Raw genomic sequence first — 25569 nt, 5'->3', positions numbered from 1 at the left:
CATGTGTAAAGGTTACCTTTGCTCTACACCCTCATCATACTTGTCATCTTTCATCTTGTTGATTCTAGTGAGAGTGAAGTGAAATCTCATTGTAATTTTGATTTGCTTTTCTTTCATGATTAGTAATGTTGAGCACGGTTCAGGTACCTGTTGGCCATATGTATGTCTTCTTTGGAGAAATATCTATATAGGTCTGTGGCCCATTTTAGAAACAGATTATTTGATTTTTTTTTTTTTTTTTGCCATTGAATTGCTTTTATGTTCTAAATACTAATCTCTTATCAGATGTACATTTGCAAATATTTCCTCTTATTCTATAGGTTGTTTCTTTACTCTGTTTATTGTTTTTCTTGCTATAAAAGAGTGTTTTTGTTGATATAAACTCATTTGTCTATTTTTTGTCTATTTTTGCTTTTGTTTCCTATGCTTTGAGTGTCTGACCCAAAAATTTCTTGTTCATTCAAATGTCCTGAAGAGTTTTGGCTATGTTTTCTTCTAGTAGTTTCATGTCTTTAAGTAAGTCTTTAATCCATTATGAATTGATTTTTATATATAATGAGACAGGAGTAGTTTCCTTCCGTATGTAGATATACAAACTCGCCAGCACCATTATTTGAAGAAACTGTCTTTTCTACAGTGCCTGTCTTAGCACCATTTTGAAAAATCACTTGGATTTACTCCTGAGCTCTCAATACCATTTCATCAGTTTTATGTGTGTGTTTTTATGCCCCACTGTACTGTTTTAGTTACTATATTTTTGTATTTTATTTGGAAGTCAGGTGGTGTAATGCCTCCTACTTTATTTGTTTTGCTTAAGATTGCTTTAGCTACTTAGGGATTTTTGTGGTTCCCTATCAGTTTTAGCATTGATTTTTCTAGTACCATGAAGAATGTTACTGTATGTGGATAGGGATTGCACTGAATCAATCAATCGCTTTGGGTAGTATGGCCATTTTAATAATAGTGATGCTTCTAATCCATGAACACAGTCTTTCATTATTCTATCTCCTTTTCAATTTCTTTTAGGGAAGTTTCATAGTTTTAATTTCAGAGATCCTTTATCTCTTTGATTGAATTTATTCCTAGTTATTTTTACTTTTGTAGCTATTATAAATGGGATTGCTTTCTTGATTTTTTTTTTCAGACAATTCACTATTGGAGTATAAAAACAGTTCCTTATGATATTTAATGACTTGGAGTTGGATATCTTCAACACTGAACCCCCTTTAAAGGGTGGTGAACATCCAGTTCAAAGATCATAAGGCCCATGAAATCACTGGGTCAGGCCTTGGCAAGGCAAACACAGATGGGACTCAAAATACAATATATCAAACACAGGCTAATTTCTAAGTTGATAACTTTATATGGCTTGTGAATGATGTTATAAATATCCAAATGGCCCCTTGCAAAAACATGGTTCCCCACTCTGAATCCTCCCTTTACTTTAAAAATACTGCCATCAAGTGGCCAGAAACAAAAAGGATAAAATGATCACAACAGTCATTGTCCAAATGACTCACTTCAAGGGCAGATGCAGCAGGTTAATCCACCACTTGAGAAGCTGGCATCCCATATGGGAGGGCCAGTTCAAGTCCCAGCTGCTCCACTTCTGATCTAACTTTCTGCTAATATACCTGGGAAGGCAGTGAACGATGTCTCAAGTACTTGGTTCCTTGTCACCCATATGGAAGGCTAGGATGAAGTTCCTGGCTACTGGCTTCAGCTTGGCCTAGACCTGGCTGTTGGGGCCATTTATGGAGTGAACCAGTAGATGAAAATCTTTTCTGTCTCCACCTCTCCCTCTCTCTGTGTTACCCTGCTTTTCAAATAAGTAAATAAATCTTAAAAAAAATGATTCCCACTTTGTTCATAGCAACCTTAGAAGACCAACGCAAAGGTAAAAATTGGCTCTAATTGCTATCTTACAGGTGGGACAAACAGGTGACTGAAAATTATCAGAACAGATACCTTGGAAGCAAGGATTTTAAGCAGTCTAATGCATTTGTTGCAAATCTCAAGTAAACACTACATAGGTCTTTTCCTCTACAAACTTCAAGTAAAAACCCCTATAATATTCTTACCAATCTGTAACTACTTTGATGTAAGCTCAACTCTTTTTAACCTTTGCTATCGGTCAAGAAATAACTTCATAAATCTAGCTGCTATCAGAAGAGTACCTTAGAGCATTGGTTCTCAAACTTGTCTGGTTTCAAACCAACTGTACCAGCATCACCTGAGAACTTATTAGAAATGCAAGTTGTCTGACCCCAACCCAACCATACAAAATCTGAAGTCCTAAGGGTGTAGCCAAGTGTAAGAACCACTATCATAAAAGTTTTAAAAACTCAAAAATCTAAATATACTTTTGAAAGTAAATGAAACATGGGGTAGGGGCCTAACGGTTCTTCTCACTACATTTCCCCAAAAATGACTTTCATCATTCGTCACCCTTCTTCTCTTCCTGTTACACTGAGTGTTTCTTTGGGAAGTAAGTCTCTATGAAGAGTTAACAGGTCTTTCAAATCTGGCCTCCAGAACATTCTGCTTCTGAACTACACAAGGCTCAGCAGGAAAATATCAATGACAATCAGTGACACCAATCTTGAGCTTAGGAAAAGAGGGGAGAGAAATGGCAAAGAGCAAATGTTTGACCCTCACTGCTCTGAACTATCTGTGATATGCATAGTATGCTCATAGTCATCTAGCTAAACCTCTGTTATTGATTTTCCTCTAAGTTAACTTAGTCTCCAAGCCAGCAGCGCTCATTAAAATCATCTGCTAAAAACTACTGCTTGGGCTCAAGCCCCAGAGGAAATTGCAATGTCACTGGTTTGCAAAGTGGGTAGGGCAGCAGTTTCAAAAGCTCCTCAGGTAAATATGCAGCCAGTCCTCAGAGCTTCTACAAGCCCACTGGCTTTAAGTGTGGTGGCCAAGTCAACAGCATCACCATTACCTGGGAATTTGTTAGAAACAAAAATTATGGGCTCCAAGGCAGACTTACTGAATCATAAGCTCTGGGGCTTAGCAGTTTCATAAGCTTTGCAGGTGACTCTCATGCACAATAAATTTTGAGAGTTGTTTACACTTTAGTTTAAGAATCTTCCCAGGATGAGATTCTGGCAAAAACACCAATGGTGAGTTCAATCTACACACAAAATCACAATTTGCAGTTTTTAAATATAAAACAACTTCCTCAATCTTATAAGCCAAGTGAGCTAATACTTATTCCAGTGCTTGTTTCACTTCAGATATTGATGGAATGTGTTAATTATTGTTTCTTTCTGCCTTAAACACTACATCATAATTCTAAACCAGCAATTTCTAGAGTGTATTTGTAAGCTACTGAACAATTTTAGAGTAATACAGTGTTATGGAGGACAAGCTAAAGCAGGCCTTGCTGGGCTCAGTGGGAAATGAAAAGGTAATTAAATAATACTTGGCAATTTTCTCCAAGCTGGAAATGCTTGTTGAGTTTCGGTTTGAGCAAATTCTTGTAAACTGGAGAAAATAGGGATAAGCTTCTTGGCATTTTTGTTTCAGCCTTATAAACATTCTTTCATGCCATAGTTATTGGCTTAGTTTGCTCAGTTTCCTATTATAATAAATAAAAGAATCTATTTCTCACAGTTCTGGAGGCTGAGAAGATCAACATCAAGGTGCTGTCAAATCCATACTGATGAGGATCAGCTTCTTGGTTTTTGGGTGGATGTTAATGATCTTCTTAGTGTTCTTAATTTTATTCGTTTTATCTTACATTTTATTGTGAATTCTCCCCTCTTCTGCCCCATTCTTTATCATTAATTTCTGTTCTAGTCCTTATTCTTTCCTTTCTTCTGTTTGCTTTGTTTAATTTGTCCCTCTTTTTCCATTGTTTAAAAGTAGGTACATGTTACATTGAGATCTTTCTTCTCTTAAATTTAAGGCCTTTACAGCTATAAATTTCCTTTTAAATGCAACTTTAGCTGCATCACTTAAATTTTTGTATGTTGTATCATCATTCTGGTTCTCAAAATATTTTCTAACTTTTCTATGGTTTCTTCTTTGATTGAGTGTCCTGTTTTATTTCCATGTTTGTGAATTTCTCATTTCTGGTTTTAACTTCTAATTTCATTCCATTGTGGTCAGAAAAAAAATTTTAATCTGCTTTCAATGTCTTTTTGTTCCTAACATTAAAATCATTAAAAATTTTTATTTTATATTTTAAATTAATATGTATTTGAAAGAGCAACGGAGAGAGAGGGAGAGAGAGAGAGATCTGCATTTGCTGGTTCACTTCCGAAATAGCTGAAACAGACTGGTCTGGATCAGGCCAAATAAAGGAACCAGGAAGTGCATCCTGGTCTCCCACTTGGGTGGCAAAGGCTTCTAGTTATCTGTTGAGAGAATTAGGAAACTCATTAGGAGAAGCTCCTCACTCATCAAGGCTAGAATGGATTACTGGTTCAAGTACCCGCCTATGTGGCGGAGTTCTGGGTTCCTGGCTTCAAGCTGGCCCAGCTCCAGCTGTTGTAGGCATTTGGAGAGTGAACCAGTAGATGAGGGATGTTGCCTCTCTTTCTCTCTCTCTCTCAATGTCTTGCTCTGCATTTCAAATACATAAATAAAACATTTATATTGGTTTCATAAAATGGTATATTGGTTTCATAAAAAGCATGGCTTTGCTGTGAAACCTATGTTACCAGACATGGGGTAGGGCTTGGTTAAAATTGCTTAAGACCTGATTGCTTTATGTTTCAGAAAGTGAGATAACAAAGGTCTCAGCTTAAAATGGCCATGCACATTAAACCTCAGATGGAAGCGATTTCTGCAAGTTAGCACTGTGTCCCCCACCCGCTGCTAGAATCCTGTCTTGACTGCTACTCTGCCCTACTTAGCTTCAAGAAGCCAGAGCAGTCCTCACCCCATACTCCCTAACAGAAGTTAGGGTCCATTCTTTTGAGGAAGGGCATGTGGAGAGTTAGATGGGTTAGTGGGCAGTCAGGGTGGTCCTGGTGGAGGTTTAGGGTGCAAAATGCTTGCTTTCCCTTAGCAAGGTCAAAAGTGCCTGCCTGCCCACTCCTTGAAAGCTTCTAATCTCGTGAGAATAACAAGGGCGTAGCGATTCCTTCTGAGATCCCAGTTTACCATAAAGCAAAATTATGTAACCTGCCCTTCTGATGGCTCTTTTAGTTTTATCATGAGAAAGCCAGACAGGATAAAAGATTGCAAATCAGGTTTTTTGATGAGTTGTATCCCCACCTTGTAACTGAAAGTCAAATTTTTTTTCTTCCCAAAAATTGCACTTAAAAATTGCAGTATCAACGGCCCCTTCGATTTTGCCTCTCTTGGAGCCCCCTCCATGAAGATATTTAATAAAACCTACTTTTAATTTCAGGCATGTAAAGCTGCCAAGACACTGTGACAAAAAGTGTCCTACATGAAAGACCTTTGAGGGTGAGAACCCAGTGGAAAGAGGTGGTCATCAAAGAAGGATGTATTTTTTTCTGAAGGAATGAGAGAACTTCCATTTTGCTGATAGCCTTGTCTAGACACTGAAGGGGTCTCCCATGTGGGTGCAGGGGCCCAAGCACTTGGGCCATCCTCCACTGCACTCCTGGGCCACAGCAGAGAGCTGGCCTGGAAGAGGGGCAACCGGGACAGAATCTGGTGCCCATATGGGATGCTGGCGCAGCAGGTGGAGGATTAACCAAGTGAGCCAAGGCGCCGGTCCTAGAATGTATATTTTTAATACATGACACGAGATTTTGCTGGAATCTTCTGCTTTTGAAAACTGCTGGCCAGCGCCGCGGCTCAATAGGCTAATTCTCCGCCTGCAGTGCCGGCACACCAGGTTCTAGTCCCGGTCAGGGCGCCGGATTCTGTCCCGGTTGCCCCTCTTCCAGGCCAGCTCTCTGCTGTGGCCGGGGAGTGCAGTGGAGGATGGCCCAAGTGCTTGGGCCCTACACCCCATGGGAGACCAGGAGAAGCACCTGGCTCCTGCCTTCGGATCAGAGCAGTGTGCAGGCTGCAGCGCGCCAGCCATTGGAGGGTGAACCAACGGCAAAAGGAAGACCTTTCTCTCTGTCTCTCTCTCTCACTGTCCACTCTGCCTGTCAAAAAAAAAGAAAGGAAAAGAAAACTGCTGTTCTTCAAAGCTTTTACTTTACAAAAAATAAAAATAAAAATGAGGCCAAAAGAGGGGAAGGGACTTTTCAAAGGCGTTGACAGAAACAAATCAGCACTCAGATTTTTCTGGCCTGCCTAGATGTAGATACTGCTGCTTGAATTTTATTCTCAAGCCATGTCATGGACTGGTACAGAAGCGAATTTCAAAAGGCCCACAATGAACCGCATCTTTTGACATTCATGTTCCTGTGTTGTGCCATCTCACATTCAATCTGGGCCAACTCTATGACTTGCTTTAACAGAGAATACCCTGGAAGTGACACTATATAACTTTGGGGACTAGCTCATACGAAGTTTCCTGGTTCTGTATGTTTCATGTTGTAACACACCATTTTGAACCCAGATGTTACTCTGTAAGGAAGCTCAAAGACCCTTGTAGGGGTCCAGATGGAGAATATTCATGATGGTACTCCCAGCCAACAATGTATGGCCAATGCCTCAGCTATGTGAATGAGGTTACCTCGACTTTCTTGCCATACTATCTTAGTGCAGTGGAACTCACAGAATGATACAAATACTCTGTTGTTTAAACCTCTAGGTTGTGGGGAGAGTATTACACAAAAGGCAGTAGAACTTACAAGGAAAGAAATCCTTTTACCTGTTAGGCTGAAAGGAGATTTGGTCATAACCCGTGAGTTCACACAAATCCTTCTCAAGCTCTCGGAAAAGCTGCTGGTATCCTTGAGCTTGGTCCAGAGGCACAAAGGGGTGGATATTTGCAAATTCTTTCCATGTGATGGGCTGAACAAAAAAAGGGAAGGGGAAAATTGCATATAAACATTGCAATCGTAATAACAAAAATAGCTTTCACAATGGCTACAAAAATGATAATAACATCCAACACAAAGAATTCCTTCTATGTGCCTGGGACTGTAGGAAGCACTTAAATACATCGATTTCACTTAGGATTCATCTCACTCTTATAAAGTAAGCACTATTATGGAGCACAAAGGTCAAGAAGTACAAACTTTTTCAACCTTCTCAGGAACAAAAGTGCTGAAAATTAGATTAAGACCTCTAAACCCAATAAACTGCTTCAAGTATGGCTTATTTTACCCTACACAAAACATATTATTCTCCCTCTTCATTAAACAAAATAATAAACAAACATAAAAATAAGGAAAATCTTTACTATCACAACATAAAATAATTTCTTTTGCCTCATGTAATTTGTTACATTAAAATAAACCAAAGAAATAAGAAGTTAGCTTTACTAAAATGGACCATAATCTAGTGAGATAACAGCAAGTTACCCAAATATTCTGTTAACTCAAGGAATACTTTTAACTTTTAAATCCCTATTCTTCTGGAAAAGTGAATAGATTTCTAGAAATAAAGCTTAAGAGTCTTAATTCTACCTGAGGTTAACAAATTGATAAAATAGAAGTTTTTAACATGGCAAGTTATATTAAAAAGGAAAAAAAGAGAGGGACAGGAAAAGATAATACTATTCAATTATTTTAATTTAAAAGTTTACTCAATAATGATCAAGTTGCGGAAAATAATGGGTTTCTCAACACATTGTTGAATAACAAAGTAAAGAATCATTATAGTTATTTAACCACAGTCCCAGTAGCTTTCTCTACTTATCAGATTCTGTAAAGCTAGATTATTGCCCTACTAAGTGCCCTCTTAATAAAAGTAAGCTACTGGCGTCAGCACTGTGACACAGTTAAGCCACCGTGTGTAGCACAGGCATCCCATATGGGCACTGGTTCGTGTCTTGGCTACTTCACTTCTAATTCCAGCTCTCTGCTAATGTGATTGGGAAAGCAGTAGAAGATGGGCAAGTACTTGGGCTCCTGCATCCAGGTGGAAGACCTGGATGAAGTTTCTGGCTCCTGGATTTGGCCTGGCACAGCCCTTGTTCTGTGGCCATTTGGGGAGTGTGTGTCCCTCTGTCTCTGTAACTCTTTCAAATAAATAAATAAGCAAATAAATCTTAAAAAAAAAAAAAAAAAGCAATCAACTTACTGAGAGTTCAGATGAACTATTGAGCTTCATGGTGCAGGATCCCTTTAAGAAAATCCAAATGTATCACATTAGTGGTTTCATATAGACTGTCAACCCCCAAGTCTCCCCATATGGTAACTTCTTTATTCTTTCTGCAGAATGTTAAATACAACCCAAAAACATGGGATCAGAATGGGATTGGAAGTGAGAAAAAAGGCCACAGACTACTACCAGTGGAATCATGCTGTGAACAAGGGAAATGTCTTTGTTTTCCAGTTTCTTCATATACCGGACAATATTTGTTTCTGAGTGATATCTGTGAACACAAAACACAGGATTTGGGCCAATAAAATTAGAAAATAAACTATACATATCTTCAAGAAGAATAAGACACACTAATATTCACTTTCAAAATACAGATCAATTTTGATTATGGGCCTTGTGTCAACTACTTATCAGAGGGAAGGGCACACACTGCCTATGGACATAAGAAGGCTGGGAAGAAGATAAGGTTCCTGGGAGGAACTTCAGCTGGGCAACCTTACATCCAAACCCCACTCTTCCTGACAGTGCCAACAGGAAGGTATGCTTTGCAGAAGTCAGGAAGGGGATCCTTACTGGGATGGTTTATTAGCGAGCCAAGGCTGGGCCACAGTAACCCAGGTCCAATCACAATCCACATCAGAAACAATTCCTTATCAAACTCCCTAGCTTATTAACAGGGCACAAATGCACAAGTCACACAAACCTGTTGAACACTTGATGTGTGAGGTATGGGCTAGTTCTCTTGAATGCAGATCCTGGAATACCTCTCAGCTCTTCTCCCATGCATTCAGCAAGCAGCTCCTGCATGGAGAGATCACAGAAAATAAAAAAAGGATCTGCGCCTGTAGTCATATGTGAACACTCAGACTTCCAGTGGCTGGGCCACAAAATACTCAAAATGGATCAAAGATAAATGTAAAAGCTAAAACTATTTATCTCTTAATAGAAAATACAAGAGGCAAATTTGCACGACCTTCTGTTTGTCAATGATTTCTTAAATATAATACCAAAAGCATAAGCAACAAAAGAAAAAAGTAGATAAATTAGATTTCATTAAAATAAAAAATGTTTGCATATCAAAATATACTATCAAGAGAGCTAAAAGGGATGACACACAGGATGGGAGATAATACTTGCAAATAATGGAACTGATGGGACTTAATATCCAGAATATATAACTGAAAACAAGGCTTGCTCCTCACTCCTCCCCAGGTTGCCAGTATGGCCAGCTTGGGCCTTTAGTATATTCTCTGGAAACATTCCTTAAATGCATGTATCAAGTATCTATAATTAAGTTTAGCCCAGGGGCCAGTGCTATGGTGTACCCGGCCCCTATTATCTTTAATAATTGATTTATTAGGGGTTGGCCCTGTGGTGTAGTAGGTTAGGCCTCCTCCTATGGCACTGGCATCCCATATGGGCATTGGTTTATGTCCAGGCTATTCCGCTTCTGATCCAGCTCTCTGCTAATGGCCTAGGAAAGCAGTGGAAGATGGCCCAAGTGCTTGGGCCCCTGCAGCCGAGTGGGAGACCCAGAAGAAGCTCCTGGCTCCTGGCTTCAGATTGGCACTGCTCCAGCCATTGCAGGTATTTGGGGAGTGGACTCAGTAGATGGAAGTCCTCTCTCTGTCTCTCTCTTTCCCTTTAACTCTACCTTTCAAATAAATAACTTTTTTTTTTTTTAAAAAAAAAGCAGGTACTTAATTTTAAAAAAGATCTATTAAATTAATCAGCACCATAACTTTTCCAGCACTGACATAAATAAAATGTCAGTGTCATACATGTTTGTATCAGGGATGATTTCAAATAAATACCATTAACATGGCCGGCGCCGTGGCTTAACAGGCTAATCCTCCACCAGCACACCAGCACACCAGCACACGGGGTTCTAGTCCCGGTCGGGGCGCCGGATTCTATCCCGGTTGCCCCTCTTCCAGGCCAGCTCTCTGCTATGGCCACGGGAAGGCAGTGGAGGATGGCCCAAGTGCTTGGGCCCTGCACTCGCATGGGAGACCAGGAGAACCACCTGGCTCCTGCCTTCAGATCAGCGCGATGCGCCAGCCGCAGCGGCCATTGGAGGGTGAACCAACGGCAAAAAGGAAGACCTTTCTCTCTGTCTCTCTCTCTCACTATCCACTCTGCCTGTCAAAAAATAAATAAAAAAAAAAAATTTAAAAAATAAATACCATTAACAATCCTTCCAACTAGCCTGGCTGCACAGTTCTGGGTGGGGTCCATCGACACTGACCTTAGCTGTCAGCTGTCAGAGCAGCAAAGGACAGTTAGTGGCATAATGTTAACAGCCTGCTGCCCAGTGTTACACCTGGGTCTCTTCACACTCAGTCCTACAGGAGAATAAGCTCAGAAAGAGAATGCCATGAAGTACATGTTTTTATTTTACTTACTGCAGATGACTCACAGCCAAAGATCCACAACAAATCATCCAGATCTTTTTCATTGACTGTTTCATCAAGAGAAATACCAAGCTACAGAAACAAAAGTAAAATAGAAAACATCTGGTCAACTCCAAGATCAGCAGAAGAAAACTAAATAAGGTCAATGGGGAGAATGTGCTGAACACAACTGCAACCAAAATACAAGGCTACAAATACAACCAAGTTGCCCCTTTGGAAAAAGTGGCTAGAGCAGTTTGAAACTTCACAAAGTTTAGTGTTTTGCAAGTCACATTGGACTCCTAATTGTCGTATGAGTGTTTGGAATGGTAATGGAACTAGATATATTTACCTTTTTCTTCCCTTAACTTTCTTTGATTATATCACATATCAAAGCTTTTACCTTGAATAGTTATAGTGTGAAGGGAGGCATGTTATGAGTAAAATACGTGCCTTGAAATTCCACTCATGCAAACTCAAAAGTCTTGAGAACTAAGGACAAATTATTTCCTATTTAAAAAGATCATGATATTCCAAACTGTACATTAAAATTCCATAGAAAAAATAATTGTGCTCAAGATTCCAATCATGATTTTTTTTTTTCCATAGATGACGATTTATTATAACCTGTTAGTAGCACACAGAACAATGTTAATTACACCAGAATTAGTCACACGGAGGTGGGCAATGACACGTGCCATTCTATGGGGAACTGTGTGCACTTAATCGTCAGAGTTTAGACTTTTGATCTTCTGCTTGTGCCCCTCAATTTCTTTCTGCAGTCGCTCAATCTCCTGCTTACGATGAACGATCTCATCTTCATGGTGCTTCTTCAAGGCTGCCAGTTCTTTAGTCTTCGCTCGGAAGTATCGCTCCTCTTCAGCCTGCTCTCTCTTCCCGAAGGCCCCACCCGCTTCCCGGATGGAGCCCGCTTTCCCGTGGATATCCTCGGGCTTGCCCTCGCGCCCCACGTCCCGAGCCGCGCCCGCCCCACCAACGCAGAGCCTGCCATTATCACTACAACGCAGCACCCCGGGCGTCTCCGGTCTTGCAGCTTCTCTGGACGCGCTAAGCACCAGGCTCCCAATCATGATTTTTTAAAATAAAAAGTTCTTAATGAGAAAACTCATGAAACTTTAGAAAATTAGTAAAAATACTGAAAAATTATCTTACTGTGCCATCCTCAAAGATCCGAAAGTTGATTTGCCGCTGAGCAGCCCTGCCCAAGACCTCCTTCACTGAGCAGCCACACTGAACTTTCAAGGTGTCAAAGAACAAGTCGTGCTGCAGTCCATGCCCAGCTCGCTTCAGACCTAGAGAGGAGAGAAGTCTTTCACATAGAGACCTACTGCTTGGCCCCTGACATGTTGCAGAGAACTAAATAACTAAATTCTGTATATAATTGGTTTCTGATTCAAGCCAATCTTTTGGTATCTGCTTTATTTTAAAAGATGAAACACTTTATTATTATGCTAGAGAAAATAATGAAGTCCATGTAAAAAAGGAAAAGAATTCACTACCATTTCAATTAAAAAATAAGCAGTTCTTACTTTTGCTATTCATGAGAGTGCTTCAAAAAGCTCATAAAAAATGGAATTTAAAGACAAGTTGATTTTGATTTAAAATTCTGAATCATATATCCCAGAGTCTTCAAAAATTTCACAGAAGGGCCAGCACTGTAGCACAGCAGATTAAGCTGCTGCTTTGATTCTGGCATCATTTATCCGAACACTGGTTCAAGTCCCAGCTGCTCTGTTTGTGATCTAACTCCCTGCGAATATGCCTGGGAGCACAGCAGAAAACGGCCCAAATACTTGCTACCCATGTGGGAGACTTGCATGAACTTCTGGGTCCTGACTTTAGTCTGGCCCAGCTCTGGCTATTGCAGCCATTTGGGGAGTGAACCAGAGGATGGAAGCTTGCTCTCTTTCTCCCTCTCCCTGATAATACCCTTTTCAAATAGTAACATTTTGAAATTTCATGGAAAATGTGTAAAATGAAAGAAGATAACCAGAGTCAGAAACCAAAATAAATGACATTTCATGAGTTAAAATTTTTTGTACAAAAATAAACTTATCTTTTAATTTCATTTTCCATGAGCTTTTTGAAGTACCCAAGTTTCCCTCTAGAAATATATGTGTTGGTGTTATATCAGCTATATATTTCATTTGCTTTTTTTATTTTAGATTTATTTATTCATTTGAAAGGCAGAGCTACAGAGTGACAGACACAGAGACAGAGAGAGACATAGATCGTCCAACTGCTGGTTCACTCCGCAATGGCCAGGAGCCATTCTTCTTTCGGGTCTCGCACATGGGTGCAGCTTTCCCAGGCACATTAACAGAGAAATGGACTGGAAGTGGAGCAGCTGAGACTTGAACAGGTTCCTCTATGGGATTCTGGTGCCACAGGCAAGGCTATACCTGCTACGCCACTGCACTGATACCCATGTACTTTTTTAATAACTAACATAACATGAGCGTTTTCAGTTTCCATAGTTCATTATCTATACCATTATTTTCAATGGCTGTATAATAGCCCAACCTATGGATGCACTGTAATTAAACAATTTTATTAAATATTTAGGCTGTTTACAAGATTGGGCCACTGTAAGCAATTTTTCAATGTTTAAATTCCTTACATATTTATCTGCTTTTTCCGTTATATATATTTCAGAAAGAAGAACTTTTGGATCAAATCACAGGCACAAAACTGTTGAAATCTTTACTTAGTATATACTAAATTGATCTTCTGTATATAAAGAGAATTGAAAATGAATCTTGATGTGAATAGGATGGGGAAGGGAGCGGGAGATGGGAGGGGTGTGGGTGGGAGGGAGGTTATGGGGGGAGGAAAGCCACTGTAATCCAAAAGCTGTACTTTGGAAATTTATATTCATTAAATAAAAGTTAAAAAAAAAAAAAAAACAAATCACAGCCACAACTATAAAAGCTTTTCATACATTTTGTTTGTCAACAAGTCACATCAATATAGTATTAATATTCTTATTAATCTTTATCAATGTGATGTTAAAAATACCACTTCATTGTTTTAACTTATTTTTATGATTAATAAGGAGGTTGAATTTTTTTTATATATTTATGAGATATTCACTTGTTTTTATTTCTTTCTTTATTTATTTATTTTTTATTTTTTTGACAGGTAGAGTTACAGACAGTGTGAGAGAGAAACAGCGAGAAAGGTCTTCCTTCTGTTGGTTCACTCCCCAAATGGCCGCTATGGCCGGCACTGCGCCAATCCAAAGCCAGGAGCCAGGTGCTTCCTCCTGGTCTCCCATGCGGGTGCAGGGGCCCAAGCACTTGGGCCATCCTCCACTGCCCTCCTGGGCCACAGCAGAGAGCTGGACTGGAAGAGGAGCAGCCAGGACTAGAATCCGGCGCCCATATGGGATGCTGGCGCTGCAGGTGGAGGATTAACCAAGTGAGCCACAGCGCCGGCCCCCTTTATTCTTTCTTTTTAAATTACATTTAACACCCTACACTGATTTTTCTTTTTTTTTTTTTCTTTTTATTTATTTTTTTGACAGGCAGAGTGGATAGTGAGAGAGAGAGACAGAGAGAAAGGTCTTCCTTTTTGCCGTTGGTTCACCCTCCAATGGCCGCTGTGGCTGGCGCATCGCGCTGATCCAAAGCTTGGAGCCAGGTGCTTCTCCTGGTCTCCCATGCGGGTGCAGGGCCCAAGCACTTGGGCCATCCTCCACTGCCTTCCCGGGCCACAGCAGAGAGCTGGCCTGGAAGAGGGGCAACCGGGACAGAATCTGGCGCCCCAACCGGGACTAGAACCCGGTGTGCCGGCGCCACAAGGCGGAGGATTAGCCTGTTAAGCCACGGCGCCAGCCCCTACACTGATTTTTCTATCAGAGTGTTCTTCATTCTCATGTTTAGGAATTGAGGAAAGTAACAGCTCTCAATAAAAATATGAACAGTCTATCATAGAGGTTGAAAACAGTTTTTCCAAATTGTCATTTGACTTTTAGAGACAGTAATAGATATGAAGCATGTCTTCAATTTTACTTACTCAAATGTACCAGTCTTGTTAAGCCCAAAGATTTAAAATAGATAGCCAACTCACCTTCAGACAAAATCAAAGTGGCATTGTGTACCCTCCTAGCAATATGCTCCAGTCCACGAGAACCATGATAGATGGCAAACATGGCAGCCATGTTTGCCAAGAGGGCCTAAAAGGATAAAAAACATTTAGAGAATCATATTCAATAATGTGTTGGAAGATGATTAGTGAGAAGAAATAATTACGTGATTTAGATGTCGAAACAAATGGACAAAATAACACAATCAGATTTCCTGCATTTGGACCCATTTATAACCTACCTGACTATCTAAGAGGAAATACAGCATCCAAGCCACCCAGGAGTTACTATATAAAACCTTCAAATTTGACTAATATAATGGAGTTTCATCCATGAAGTATGAATTAGCCATTAAGAAGAAATACTGAGTATTGTAAGACAATGAGGAATAAAGATCTCAGCGCACGGGAGGAAGAGATGAGAATGTTAATAATCAAGTAGTTCTTCAAGAATAGAATCAGGGGCCAGTATTGTGTCATAGCAAGTAAAACTGCAGCCTTTGGCTGCTCCACTTCTAATCCAGCTACCTGCAAATGTTCCTGGGAAAGCAGCAGAAGATGGCAAGTGCTTGGGTCTCTGCAACCACATAGGAGACCCAGATGAAGCTCCTGGCTCCTGATTGGTCCAGCTCTGGCCATTATGGCCATGTGGGGAGTGAATTAGTGGATGGAAGATTCTCTCTCTGTCTCTGTCTCTGTCTCTGTCTCTCTCTCTCTTTCTCTCCCTTTCAAATAAAAAAAATCTTGTTTTTAAAAAAATAGAATCAGCATCCAAAAATAAAACTTTCAACAATTTTCAAACAACAAATACTCAGAGAATACAAGTCTCATAAAGTCTTAAATAAAACATATGCTGAATTTCAACCAACCAAAATCTGTAGCAAAGGACTGCCCAGGATGAAAATGCAGGATGCAATAAAAAAAAGCCAAAATGAGTTGGCAGGAGATATCTAGAAAGAGAAACTAGAACCTATTGGCTTATTCCCTTATGACAGGAAAGTTGCTTTCTCGGGTAAAAATTGCTCTTGGCCTTTGGACTGAGGTTTCAGAAAGGTATTTAAGCGACGTGTGTATTCTAATATTATAGAAAAGGAAAGGAGCAGCGGCACTGAAATTGCTCCAAAGTCCAGGATGTTTCTGTGAGCAGGTCCATTATGAGGAGCAAGGAAAGATCCCCTGAAGGGATGGTGCAGAGATAAAAAAAGGAGATAACCAGGGTCAGAAACCAAAATGAATTACATCTTGGAAGAAAATGATGGAAGCTCATTTTCTGCTTTTCCTCATCTTAGTTTTATTCTTTTAAGATTTATTTATTTATTTGAAAGGCAGAGTCACAGACAAGATGGAGGGAGAGACAGAAAGGTCCTCCTTCCACTGGTTCACTCCCTAAATGACTGGAGCTGGGCTGACCTGAAGCCAGGAGCCTGGAGCCTCTTCCGGGTCTTCTATGTAGGTGCAGGAGTTCAAGCAGTTGGGCCATCCTCTACTGCTTTCCCAGGCCATTACCAGGGAGCTGGATCAGAAGAGGAACACCCAGGACTTGAACCGGCACTCATATGGGAAATTGGCACCACAGGTGGCAGTTTTAACCGCCACTAAACCACAGCGTCAGCCCCGTGATGTTTTTTACTTGCTTCTTCACCCTAGAGTCTTCCAGTGAACAGATTTCTAACCATTCACTATCAGCCCAATTAACTGGTCCAAATTCAGATGTCAGACTCACTGCCTGCCCCGTCCATAGTCCCTTTAATCTCATTAGTCAGCAATATGGTCTCTAATATACAAGATCAACAGTTGAAGGCCTGCCTTTCATGACCAAGCATCCCAGGAATACTTCACAGAATAGACACTCAACTGAGAAGCAAAGCACTTTAAGACTGGATGATGTTCAACACTGAATCTAGTTTGTTAAGTACACATTTTCTCTTCTAAGCTGTTAGAAAAAAAATCTCTATCAGGCCCCTGCAAAACAAGAAACAGATAACAGAAAGAAGTTAAGTCAATAGAGAAAATAAGAAGGAAAAGAAGACATCAGAAAACACAGAAACAGATTTTTGCAGAATAAAATTCCTACACAAAGAATAGAGAATCTTGTGAATCTGTACAATGATCAGAAATAAATACAGGGACTGGGGCTATGGCGTAGCGGGTAAAGCCGCTGCCTGCAGTGCTGGCTTCCCATACGGGCGTCAGTTCGAGTCCTGCCTGTTCCACTTCCAGTCCAGAGCTGTACTATGGAAAGCAGCGGAAGATGGCCCAGGTCCTTGGGACCCTGCACCCACATGGGAGACCCAGAAGAAGCTCCTGGCTCCTGGCTTCGGATCAGTGCAGCTCCAGCCATTGTGGCCAAGTGGGGAGTGAACCAGCAGATGGAAGACCTTTCTCTCTCTCTCTGTGTGTGTGTGTGTGTGTGTATGTATAACTCTGACTTTCAAATAAATAAATAATATTTAAAAAAAAAAAAAAGAAAGAAATACAGAGGCATCACAAAACTGTACAACTATGGAGAGGGCAAGTCTGAGGTCAAAAATACACAACACAGGGGACCAGCACTGTGGCGTAGCAGATGAAGTTGCCACCTGAAGTGCTAGCATCCCATATGGGTGCCAGTTTGAGTCCTGGCTGCTCCACTTCCAATCCAGCTCTGCTATGACCTGGGAAAGCAGTGGAAGATGGCCCACGTTCCTAGGCCCCTGCACCCATATGGGAGACCTTGAAGAAGCTCCTGTCTTCAGATCAGCACACCTTCGGCCACTGCAGTCATCTGGGGAGTGAACTAGGGTATGGAAGACCCCTCTGTCTCTCTACTACTGCCTCTCTGTAATTCTGCCATTCAAATAAATAAATCAATCTTTAAAAAAAAAGCAGACACTATACTATACCTAAATTTGTATTTTCAAAAAAATATATAAATATATATACAACACAGTATGCCCAAATGCTGATGGCCATGCAGCTAGGAAATGAAGACCCAAGCCTAACATTCACAGAGTACACTGGGAGGCTCCAAAACAACAGCATTATGGAGTTTGATTCACATCCCTTTTTAATCTGGAGATGATTCGTTCCATCCCCAGGGGACTGTATCAAACCCAGGGGACTGTATCAAAGGCCTCAACAACAAATTGATGGGAAGCATAAAATCATTTTTAAAAATATTCAAGGAGCCAGGCTGGCGCTGTGGTTCACTTGGCTAATCCTCTTCCTGCGGCGCCGAAACCCTGGGTTCTAGTCCCGGTCGGGGCACCGGATTCTGTCCTGGTTGCCCCTCTTCCAGGCCAGCTCTCTGCTCTGGGAAGGCAGTGGAGGATGGCCCAAGTGCTTGGGCCCTGCACCCGCATGGGAGACCAGGAGAAGCACCTGCCTCCTGGCTTCGGATCGGCGCAGTGCGCCGGCTGTAGCGGCCATTTGGGGGGTGAACCAATGGAAAAGGAAGACCTTTCTCTCTGTCTCTCTCTCTCACTGTCCACTCTGCCTGTCAAAAAAAAAAAAAAGAAAAATATTCAAGGAGCCAGTGCTGTGGCACAGTGGGTTAAGTCACCACCTGCAGTGCTGGCATCCTAAATGGGTGCTGGTTTGAGTCCCAGCTACTTCACTTCCAGTCAAGCTCCCTGCTAATAGCCTAAGAAAAGCAGCAGAAGATGTGCTTGAGCCCCCGTCACCCACGTGGGAAAGAAAGAAGAAGCTCCTGGCCCCTGGCTTTGGCCTGGCATATCCCCAGCCACTGCAGCCATTTGAGAAGTGAGTGAACCAGTGGATGGGAGAGTTCTCTTTCACTCTGTCTCTTCTTCTTTCTCTGTAACTCTGCCTTCCAAATAAATAAGTCTTTTAAAAGTATATAAGTGAAAGACACTAGAAAATCAAAAGTAGATCAAAGAAACAAAAATAGAGATCAAGAAAAAATTTTTTTGATAAACTGGACAGGTTTTAAAAAAAAAAAAAGATTTATTTACTTGTTTATTTGAAAGACAGCATTATATATAGAGAGGGAGAGACAGAGAGAGAGAGAGATGTTCCATTTGTTAGTTCATTCCCCAGTGGCCACAACAGCCGGGCTGGGTGACACCAAAGCCAGGAGCCAAGAGCTTCATCCAGATCTCCCACATGGGTGGCATGGTCCCAAACACTTTGGACCATCTTCCACTGCTTTTCCCAGGCCTTAAGTGGGGAGCTGTATCGGAAATGGAGCAGGAGAACACAAACTGGCACCCAAATGAGATGCCAGCATTGCAAGTGGCACTTTATCTGCTATCCACAATACTGGCTTCTGGGAAAATTTTTAAAAATAGGGGCAGGTACTGTTGTCCACGGGTTATGCCACCATCTGTAGTGCCAGCATTCCTGATGAGCACCGGTTCAAGTCCTGGCTGCTCAACTTCTGATCCAACTCCCTGCTAACGTGGCTGGGAAAGCAGTGGAAGATGGCTCAAGTTCCTGAGCCCTTGCACCCATGTGGGAGACCTGGAAAAAGCTCCTGGCTCCTGGCTCCTGGCTTCTACCTGGCCCAGTCTGCTGTTTCAGCCATTTGGGGAATGAACTAGCAGGTGAGATCTCTCTTTCTCTTCTCCCTCTCTCTGCAACTCTGCCTTTCAAATAAATAAATAAATCTTTAAAAATATAAAATAAAATCAGGATATTTAAGAATGGCGTTAAAAGCTAACACTGAAGCTAAACAAAGGCATAGAAAGCTAATAATGCTCAAAATATTTAGCTATTAAGGAAATCCAAATCAAAACCAAAATGAAGTATTACTTCATACACATTGGGAAAAAAGACAAGGGAATAGCAAATATTATTGAAAATGTAGAGAAATTAGAATCTTTATACACTGCTGGTGGGAATGTAACATGCTATAGCCCCTGTGGAACACAGTCTGAAAGTCCTTCAAAAAGTTAAAGGCAGAGTTTTCTTATGACCCAACAATTCCACTTCTACATACAGCCAAGAGAACTAAAACATGTTCATGCAAAAATTTGTGTAGCAATGTTCACAGCAGCTTTATAATGCCTAAAGGTAGAAACAGGGGATGGTGTTTGACGCAGCAGTAAAGCAATGGCTTGGGATGTCCACATCCCATATCAGAGTGCCTGGATTTGAGTTCTGGACTGACTCCCAATTCTGTCTTCCTGCTGATGCACACCCTCAGAGGCAGCAGGTGATAGGTTCTTGCCACCCATGGGTGAGACCTCGATAGTGTTCCAAGTGTCTGGCTTTAACAAGGCCCAGCCCTGGCTGACATGGGCATTTGGGGAGTGAACCAGTTGATGGGAGATCTCTTTCTGTCTTTCTCTCTGCTTTTCAAATAAAATAATTTTTTTCAGAACATAGAAACAACCAAGGCTGGTGCTGTGGCGTAACAGGTAAAGCTGCCGCCTGTAGTGCTAGCATCCCATATGGGTGCCAGTTCTAAGTCCTGCTGCTCCACTTCAAATCCAGCTCTCTGCTATGGCCTGGGAAAGCAGTGGAAGATGGCTTAAGTGCTTGGGCCCCTGCACCCATGTGGGAGACCCAGAAGAAGCTCCTGGCTCCTGGCTTCAGATACGTGTAGCTCCGGCCATTGTGGCCATCTAGGGAATGAACCAGTGCATGGAAGGCCTCTCTCTGCCTCTCTGTAACTCAGTCTTTCAAATAAATAAATAAATCTTAAAAAAAAAAAAAAAACACACAACCAAAATGTCCATGAATAAATGAATGAGTAAACAAAATGTGGTATATCCAAGTAATGGTAAATTATTCAGTCATTTAAAAAAGGGATAAAATATTAATAGAGGCTGCAATATGGGTAAACCTTGAAAGCATTATTCAGTATGAAAGAAGCCAGGCACAAAAATCCACATGATGTATGATCACATCTATATGAAATGTCGAGAATAGGTCAATCCATAGATTCAGAAAGTAGACTGGTGGTTACCAGGTACTATCAGAAGAGAATAGGGAGGGGACTTCCTAACCGGAACAGGGCTTCCTTTTAGGGAATGAAAATGCTCTGCAACTAAATACCAGTAAAGATTTCACAACTTTGTGAACATACTAAAAAGCAGTGAACTAGGCCAGGTGTTGTGGCACAGTGGGTTAAGCCACCATTTGAGACACCGGCATCCCATATAAGTATGCTGGTTTGAGTCCTGGTTGTTCCACTTTCAGCCTAGCTCCACACTACTGCCCTGGGAAGCAGTAATGATGGCTCAGTTACTTGAGTTCCTGCCACCCATATGAGAGATTCACATGGAGATCCTGCTTCCTGGAGCAACCTGGCTCAGCTTCGGCTATTGCTGCCATTTGGAGAATGAACCAGTGGATAGAAGATATCAATGTGTGTGTGTGTGTGTGCATGCTCTGTCATTCTGCCTTTCAAATGAACAAGTAAGTAATAAAACTATTGAACTATATAAATGAATGAATCATACAGTTAATTATATCAATAAAATGCTAATGAAATGTAAATTTTAATTCAATGCCCTTGACTTTAGAAAAGCTAAAGAAAGAGCTACTTGTGGTGGTAGAAGCTAAGAAATAAGAGAATATAAAGACTAGTACATCTGAAGAAATGTCACAAATTACAAAAAGATTTTTTTTTTTAACAAATTCATTAACACACTTGGAGAGATTTACCTGGGCTGTACAAATGTTGCTGGTAGCCTTGTCTCTGCGGATATGTTGCTCCCTCGTTTGAAGAGCAAGACGATACACTTCTTTCCCAGTGGCATCTCTGGGCCAGAAACAAAGCATCCAATTAGCACAGACAGTCATAGCAGCAGGAGTTTCCATAAATGGACCTTACTCTTTCCTTCCCAGCTTGATATGAATTCAACAAATTTACATGGGTGTGAATTCATTACCCAGCTCAAAACAATGATGCTGATTGAGGATGAAGTTTCATCCTGAGCTTCCTGGCAAATGCAGACAAAGTGAAATATCTGGGAAAATAGAATCTCTGTACTACAAACACAAAGTGGCTGTATGACTACAAGGTAAAAGAATGGTAATAATCTAATTATTTATCTCTAACAAAATTTCTCCTTCCCTAATATCTATCTCTCTGACTCTCAAATGAACAAAACTTTTAGGAATTTGGATAAACACAAGATCCAACAATCTTAATCGTTTTTTTATCAGTCCTTGGAATGCATTTTTTAGTAAGTTAAGAAGTTCATTGTAAAAACCAGCTGATAATAACTAATATACTAAATATTTTAAATTAGAAATTCCTCTGCTTGATTTCCTCTGGTGAGAAGACACTCAAAGAAGCTAAAGAAAACTTGATCAAACTTATTTTTATACTAAAAAGCAAAGATCCTTTTACTATTAAAATACAAATTGAAATTTTAAAATCTCATATCACCATCACATCATTCACGAATTTATTAACTTATGTCTAGCTTTTAGAAAATGTCAAAAAGGTCATGCTAAATTTCGCCAGTAATAATCCTAGCACTCATTTAAATTCTTAATCTTTGAAGTTTCATCAATGAAGAACATTCAAGAAACTATACTTGAAAAAGGGGCATTTGATGCAGTGGTTAAGACAGTACTTAAGATGCTATCATTCCGGGCCAGGAGCCAGGTGCTTCTCCTGGTCTCCCATGGGGTGCAGGGCCCAAGCACTTGGGCCATCCTCCACTGCCCTCCCGGGCCACAGCAGAGAGCTGGCCTGGAAGAGGGGCAACCAGGACAGAATCCGGCGCCCCAACAGGGACTAGAACCCGGTGTGCTGGCACCACAAGGTGGAGGATTAGCCTATTGAGCCGCGGCGCCGGCTGCACTTGTATTTACTTTTTAAAATGGTTATTTGTTTTCATCTACTTGAAACAGAGATGGGGAGAGGAAGAGAGAAAATACTCCATCTCTCACATGAGTGGCAGGGGCGAAGCACTTAAGTCATCATCTGCTGCCTCCTGCATTATCAGGAAGCTGATCAGAAGTAGAGTACCTAGGACCCAAACTGACACTCTGATATGGGATGTGGGTGTCCCAAGTGATGGCTTAACCTGCTGTGCCATGACACTGGCCCTGTATTAATATAACAGTATGGCATTATACTGTTGAGAAACTGGCTAGACACAAAAAACACCTAAAATATTCAGTTTCTCAAAGCTTTAACCAACCTAAATGAATTCACTTCTATGACTTTAATACTAATATATAGTAGAGCTGGTGCTGTGGAGCAGAGGGTTAACACCCTGGCATGAAGCACCGACATCCCATACGGGCGCCGGTTCTAGTCCTGGCTGCTCCATTTCCAATCCAGCTCTCTGCTATGCCCTGGGTAAGCAGTGGAAGATGGTCCAAGTCCTTTGGCCCCTGCACCCGCGTGGGAGATCCGGAAGAAGCTTCTGGCTCCTGGCTTCGGATTGGCATGGCTCTGGCCGTTACAGCCAATTGGAGAGTGAACCAGCAGGTGGAAGACTTCTCTCTGCCTCTCCTCTATCTCTGTAACTCCGACTTTCAAATACATAAATCTTTAAAAAAGACTAATATATAGTAAATTCTATATTATAGCTTTTCAAATAGGTACACACAGTGTTTGAGAAGCACTGATTCATAACCCAAAGATATCATCTCTTCTGACTGTGTACATTTCCTTAGTCAACTCAACATGGGCCAGTTAAATTCTGAGAGAGATTAGTGACTTTTTTGATCAGGAGATGGAATAGGGAAAATCATAATCACAATAAAAGAGGAGGAAGAACAAGAGCTGCTTTACCTTGTTACTCCCACCATTCTTCCAGGCATCATTCTCACCAAGTTTTCTCTGACAGCAAAAAAGGCTGCATGAGGTCCCCCATAGCCCAGCGGCACTCCAAATCTCTGTGAGCTGCCCAGAGCTATGTCTACCCCAAATTCTCCGGGTGGCCTCAAGATACACAAGGCTAAAAGATCAGTAGCACAGCATGTCAGACTCTAGAAAGGAAATAGGGGAAAAGGAACATGATTATTACCTTTCCCCCAAGAGTAGTGGGAGAGTAAATTATCTCAAATCTAGGCAAACTTGAAGAACTGATTCATATTCTGTCAATTCCATTTACTCATTCATTTTTTCAAACACTATTTGCTGATTGTCTACCATGACAGGAATCAGTGAATAAAACAAATTTGAAGGAGGCAGGTAGGACAGTCTTACCATTCCATGTGATTATAGTAAAGAAATTGAAAGAATGAAGAAGAGAGAGAACAGACAGACAGAAAAAGAAAGAAAGAGAGAAAAAAAGAGAAAGAAAGAGAGGAAGAAAAGGAATGAGGGAGGAAAGGGAAGGAAAGCGATAGGAAGGGACAAGAAAGAAGGGAGATAGATGTTGAAACACACCTCAAGGGATCCCCACACGGAAAGTTTGCCTACCCCAGTCTGGTGAGCTCTCTCCACAAGCTCTGTGAAGTCTTCCACCTTCCCCTCAGTGTCTGGGTACTGAAACAAGACTCCACTGACATCTTTTCCACTGAAGTCCATTTCATGTGGTAACTTTAGCTCAATGAGGACTCCATTGTATCTGGAAAGACGGACAAAGAATCATCATGCTTTGGCAAGGGAAAAGGTCTCTCACTCCATTCCACACCTGACCTTCAGTATAAACAGTGCATCACACCAACTCAAATGCAACCAACAGCTCAGATTTTATTCCTGTCTTCAATGGTTACAACCTGCATCAAAACCTATACCTGTATCTACAAAGCCATCACCGCTTTCACCTTGGACCAGTCTTAGGTGAATGAAAAATCATCAGTAACATGAGCAAGAACTTCTCAGAATCCTAAAGTATATAATATCAATTATATGTCAGAAAACTCCTCTGAAGGGATGGAAATATGTGTTGAGGGTAAGAAAGTCCAACTGTTACAAAGGAGAAAGCAAAAGGTGGTGGTTGTGCCATGTTTCTTTTGCCTGATTATAGCATTAAAAAATACAATATACCTTAATCTACAGCAACTACATGAAGGTACTACTAACAGTAGTGAGGCCCACTTTTCCTCTGTTTTTCAAATTTTCTGAAACATTGTTGAAATGATTTTAATATCTAATTTTTTTCTTACTTAGAAAAATGAAACAATAAAGGCATCTAAATCTATTATATATTTTCTGCTCAATTCTGACATAGTTTACTTACCAGAGAGATCCCTCGAATAAAGTTATAGGGAAAGCAAAACTGAACAACCCCAATTTAAACCAGATTCACCTCCAATCAGTGAAAGTGAGAGAAAGAAATAGCAGAGATGAGCATATTACCCCTGAGTTCAAAACACAAATAAAATCAATTACTTGGCTCTAGTCTGGATGACAGCTATTGTCTGGGGGTGACAACGAGGGTCAACAAAAAATTTCTTCCTCTTGTTGTGTCTGTTCAAAAGAAAAAGCACATTTGAACATGAAATTCAAAGAAATCAGAGTAACCTTTTAGAACGCAAAGTAAATGTAGTACTTAGGGAAAATGTGAGCAAACTATAAGAAATACTGAGTCATCAATGACTACTGACATTTACTGACTAGAATTCTACTTAAATCCAATTCTCATTTTAATCCATTCAATGACTCAAATTTTTAAAAAATATACCATGAGGGAAAATAAAGAAGAAAAGGGAAATTATTAGGTACAAGTGAAAACGTAAAAATTAACTCTTCTGAATAAAACATCTTAGGATGTCACTGACAAATGAGTAATTCAGAGCTTTCCTTAAACCCTGTGTCCTCACTCAACATAAGAGGGAAATAATTCTGGTTATGAAGCATGCAGGGCCACTCAGTTATTGTAGGAGCAGAGTAGAACCCAAATCCTGGGCGTTCTCTACCCATAGTTGCAGAAAAGAAAACTGGCAGGGATGCTTAACAATTTGCATATCATGAGCATATCTGGATCAAAAGAAAAGGGAAGTGGGATACATGTGTATCCTGCTATACATTTAATTTCCTGGAAAG

At 40.8% G+C, this 25569-nt stretch overlaps 2 protein-coding genes across 3 annotated transcripts in view; both read right to left on the bottom strand.

The window, feature by feature from the left end:
- GLDC (glycine decarboxylase) overlaps positions 1–25569 on the bottom strand; it is a 133472-nt gene that overhangs the window by 34446 nt on the left and 73457 nt on the right. For both annotated transcript variants that reach the window (XM_062208271.1, XM_062208270.1), the window contains exons 5-15: positions 24916–24993; positions 24001–24148; positions 23368–23564; positions 21276–21372; positions 14649–14754; positions 11730–11869; positions 10569–10649; positions 8867–8964; positions 8350–8434; positions 8140–8181; positions 6764–6906 (exon numbers count right to left, since the gene is read on the bottom strand). In XM_062208271.1, coding sequence (XP_062064255.1) covers positions 6764–6906; positions 8140–8181; positions 8350–8434; positions 8867–8964; positions 10569–10649; positions 11730–11869; positions 14649–14754; positions 21276–21372; positions 23368–23564; positions 24001–24148; positions 24916–24993 — 1215 coding nt within the window. The remainder of the gene's footprint in view (positions 1–6763; positions 6907–8139; positions 8182–8349; positions 8435–8866; positions 8965–10568; positions 10650–11729; positions 11870–14648; positions 14755–21275; positions 21373–23367; positions 23565–24000; positions 24149–24915; positions 24994–25569) is intronic.
- On the bottom strand, positions 11166–11647 carry LOC133771877 (ATPase inhibitor, mitochondrial-like). The gene has a single exon (XM_062208260.1). It carries the CDS (start codon positions 11645–11647, stop codon positions 11279–11281), a length of 369 nt encoding a protein of 122 aa, XP_062064244.1. The 3' UTR covers positions 11166–11278.

This window comes from Lepus europaeus, chromosome 12 (genome assembly GCF_033115175.1).
Source record: "Lepus europaeus isolate LE1 chromosome 12, mLepTim1.pri, whole genome shotgun sequence".
Lineage (NCBI taxonomy): Eukaryota > Metazoa > Chordata > Mammalia > Lagomorpha > Leporidae > Lepus > Lepus europaeus.
This window is presented reverse-complemented; position numbering and strand designations above follow the sequence as displayed.

Bases quoted from the DNA above. Each gene is read 5' to 3' on its own strand.
- LOC133771877 (XM_062208260.1), bottom strand. From the start codon at position 11,647: ATGATTGGGAGCCTGGTGCTTAGCGCGTCCAGAGAAGCTGCAAGACCG.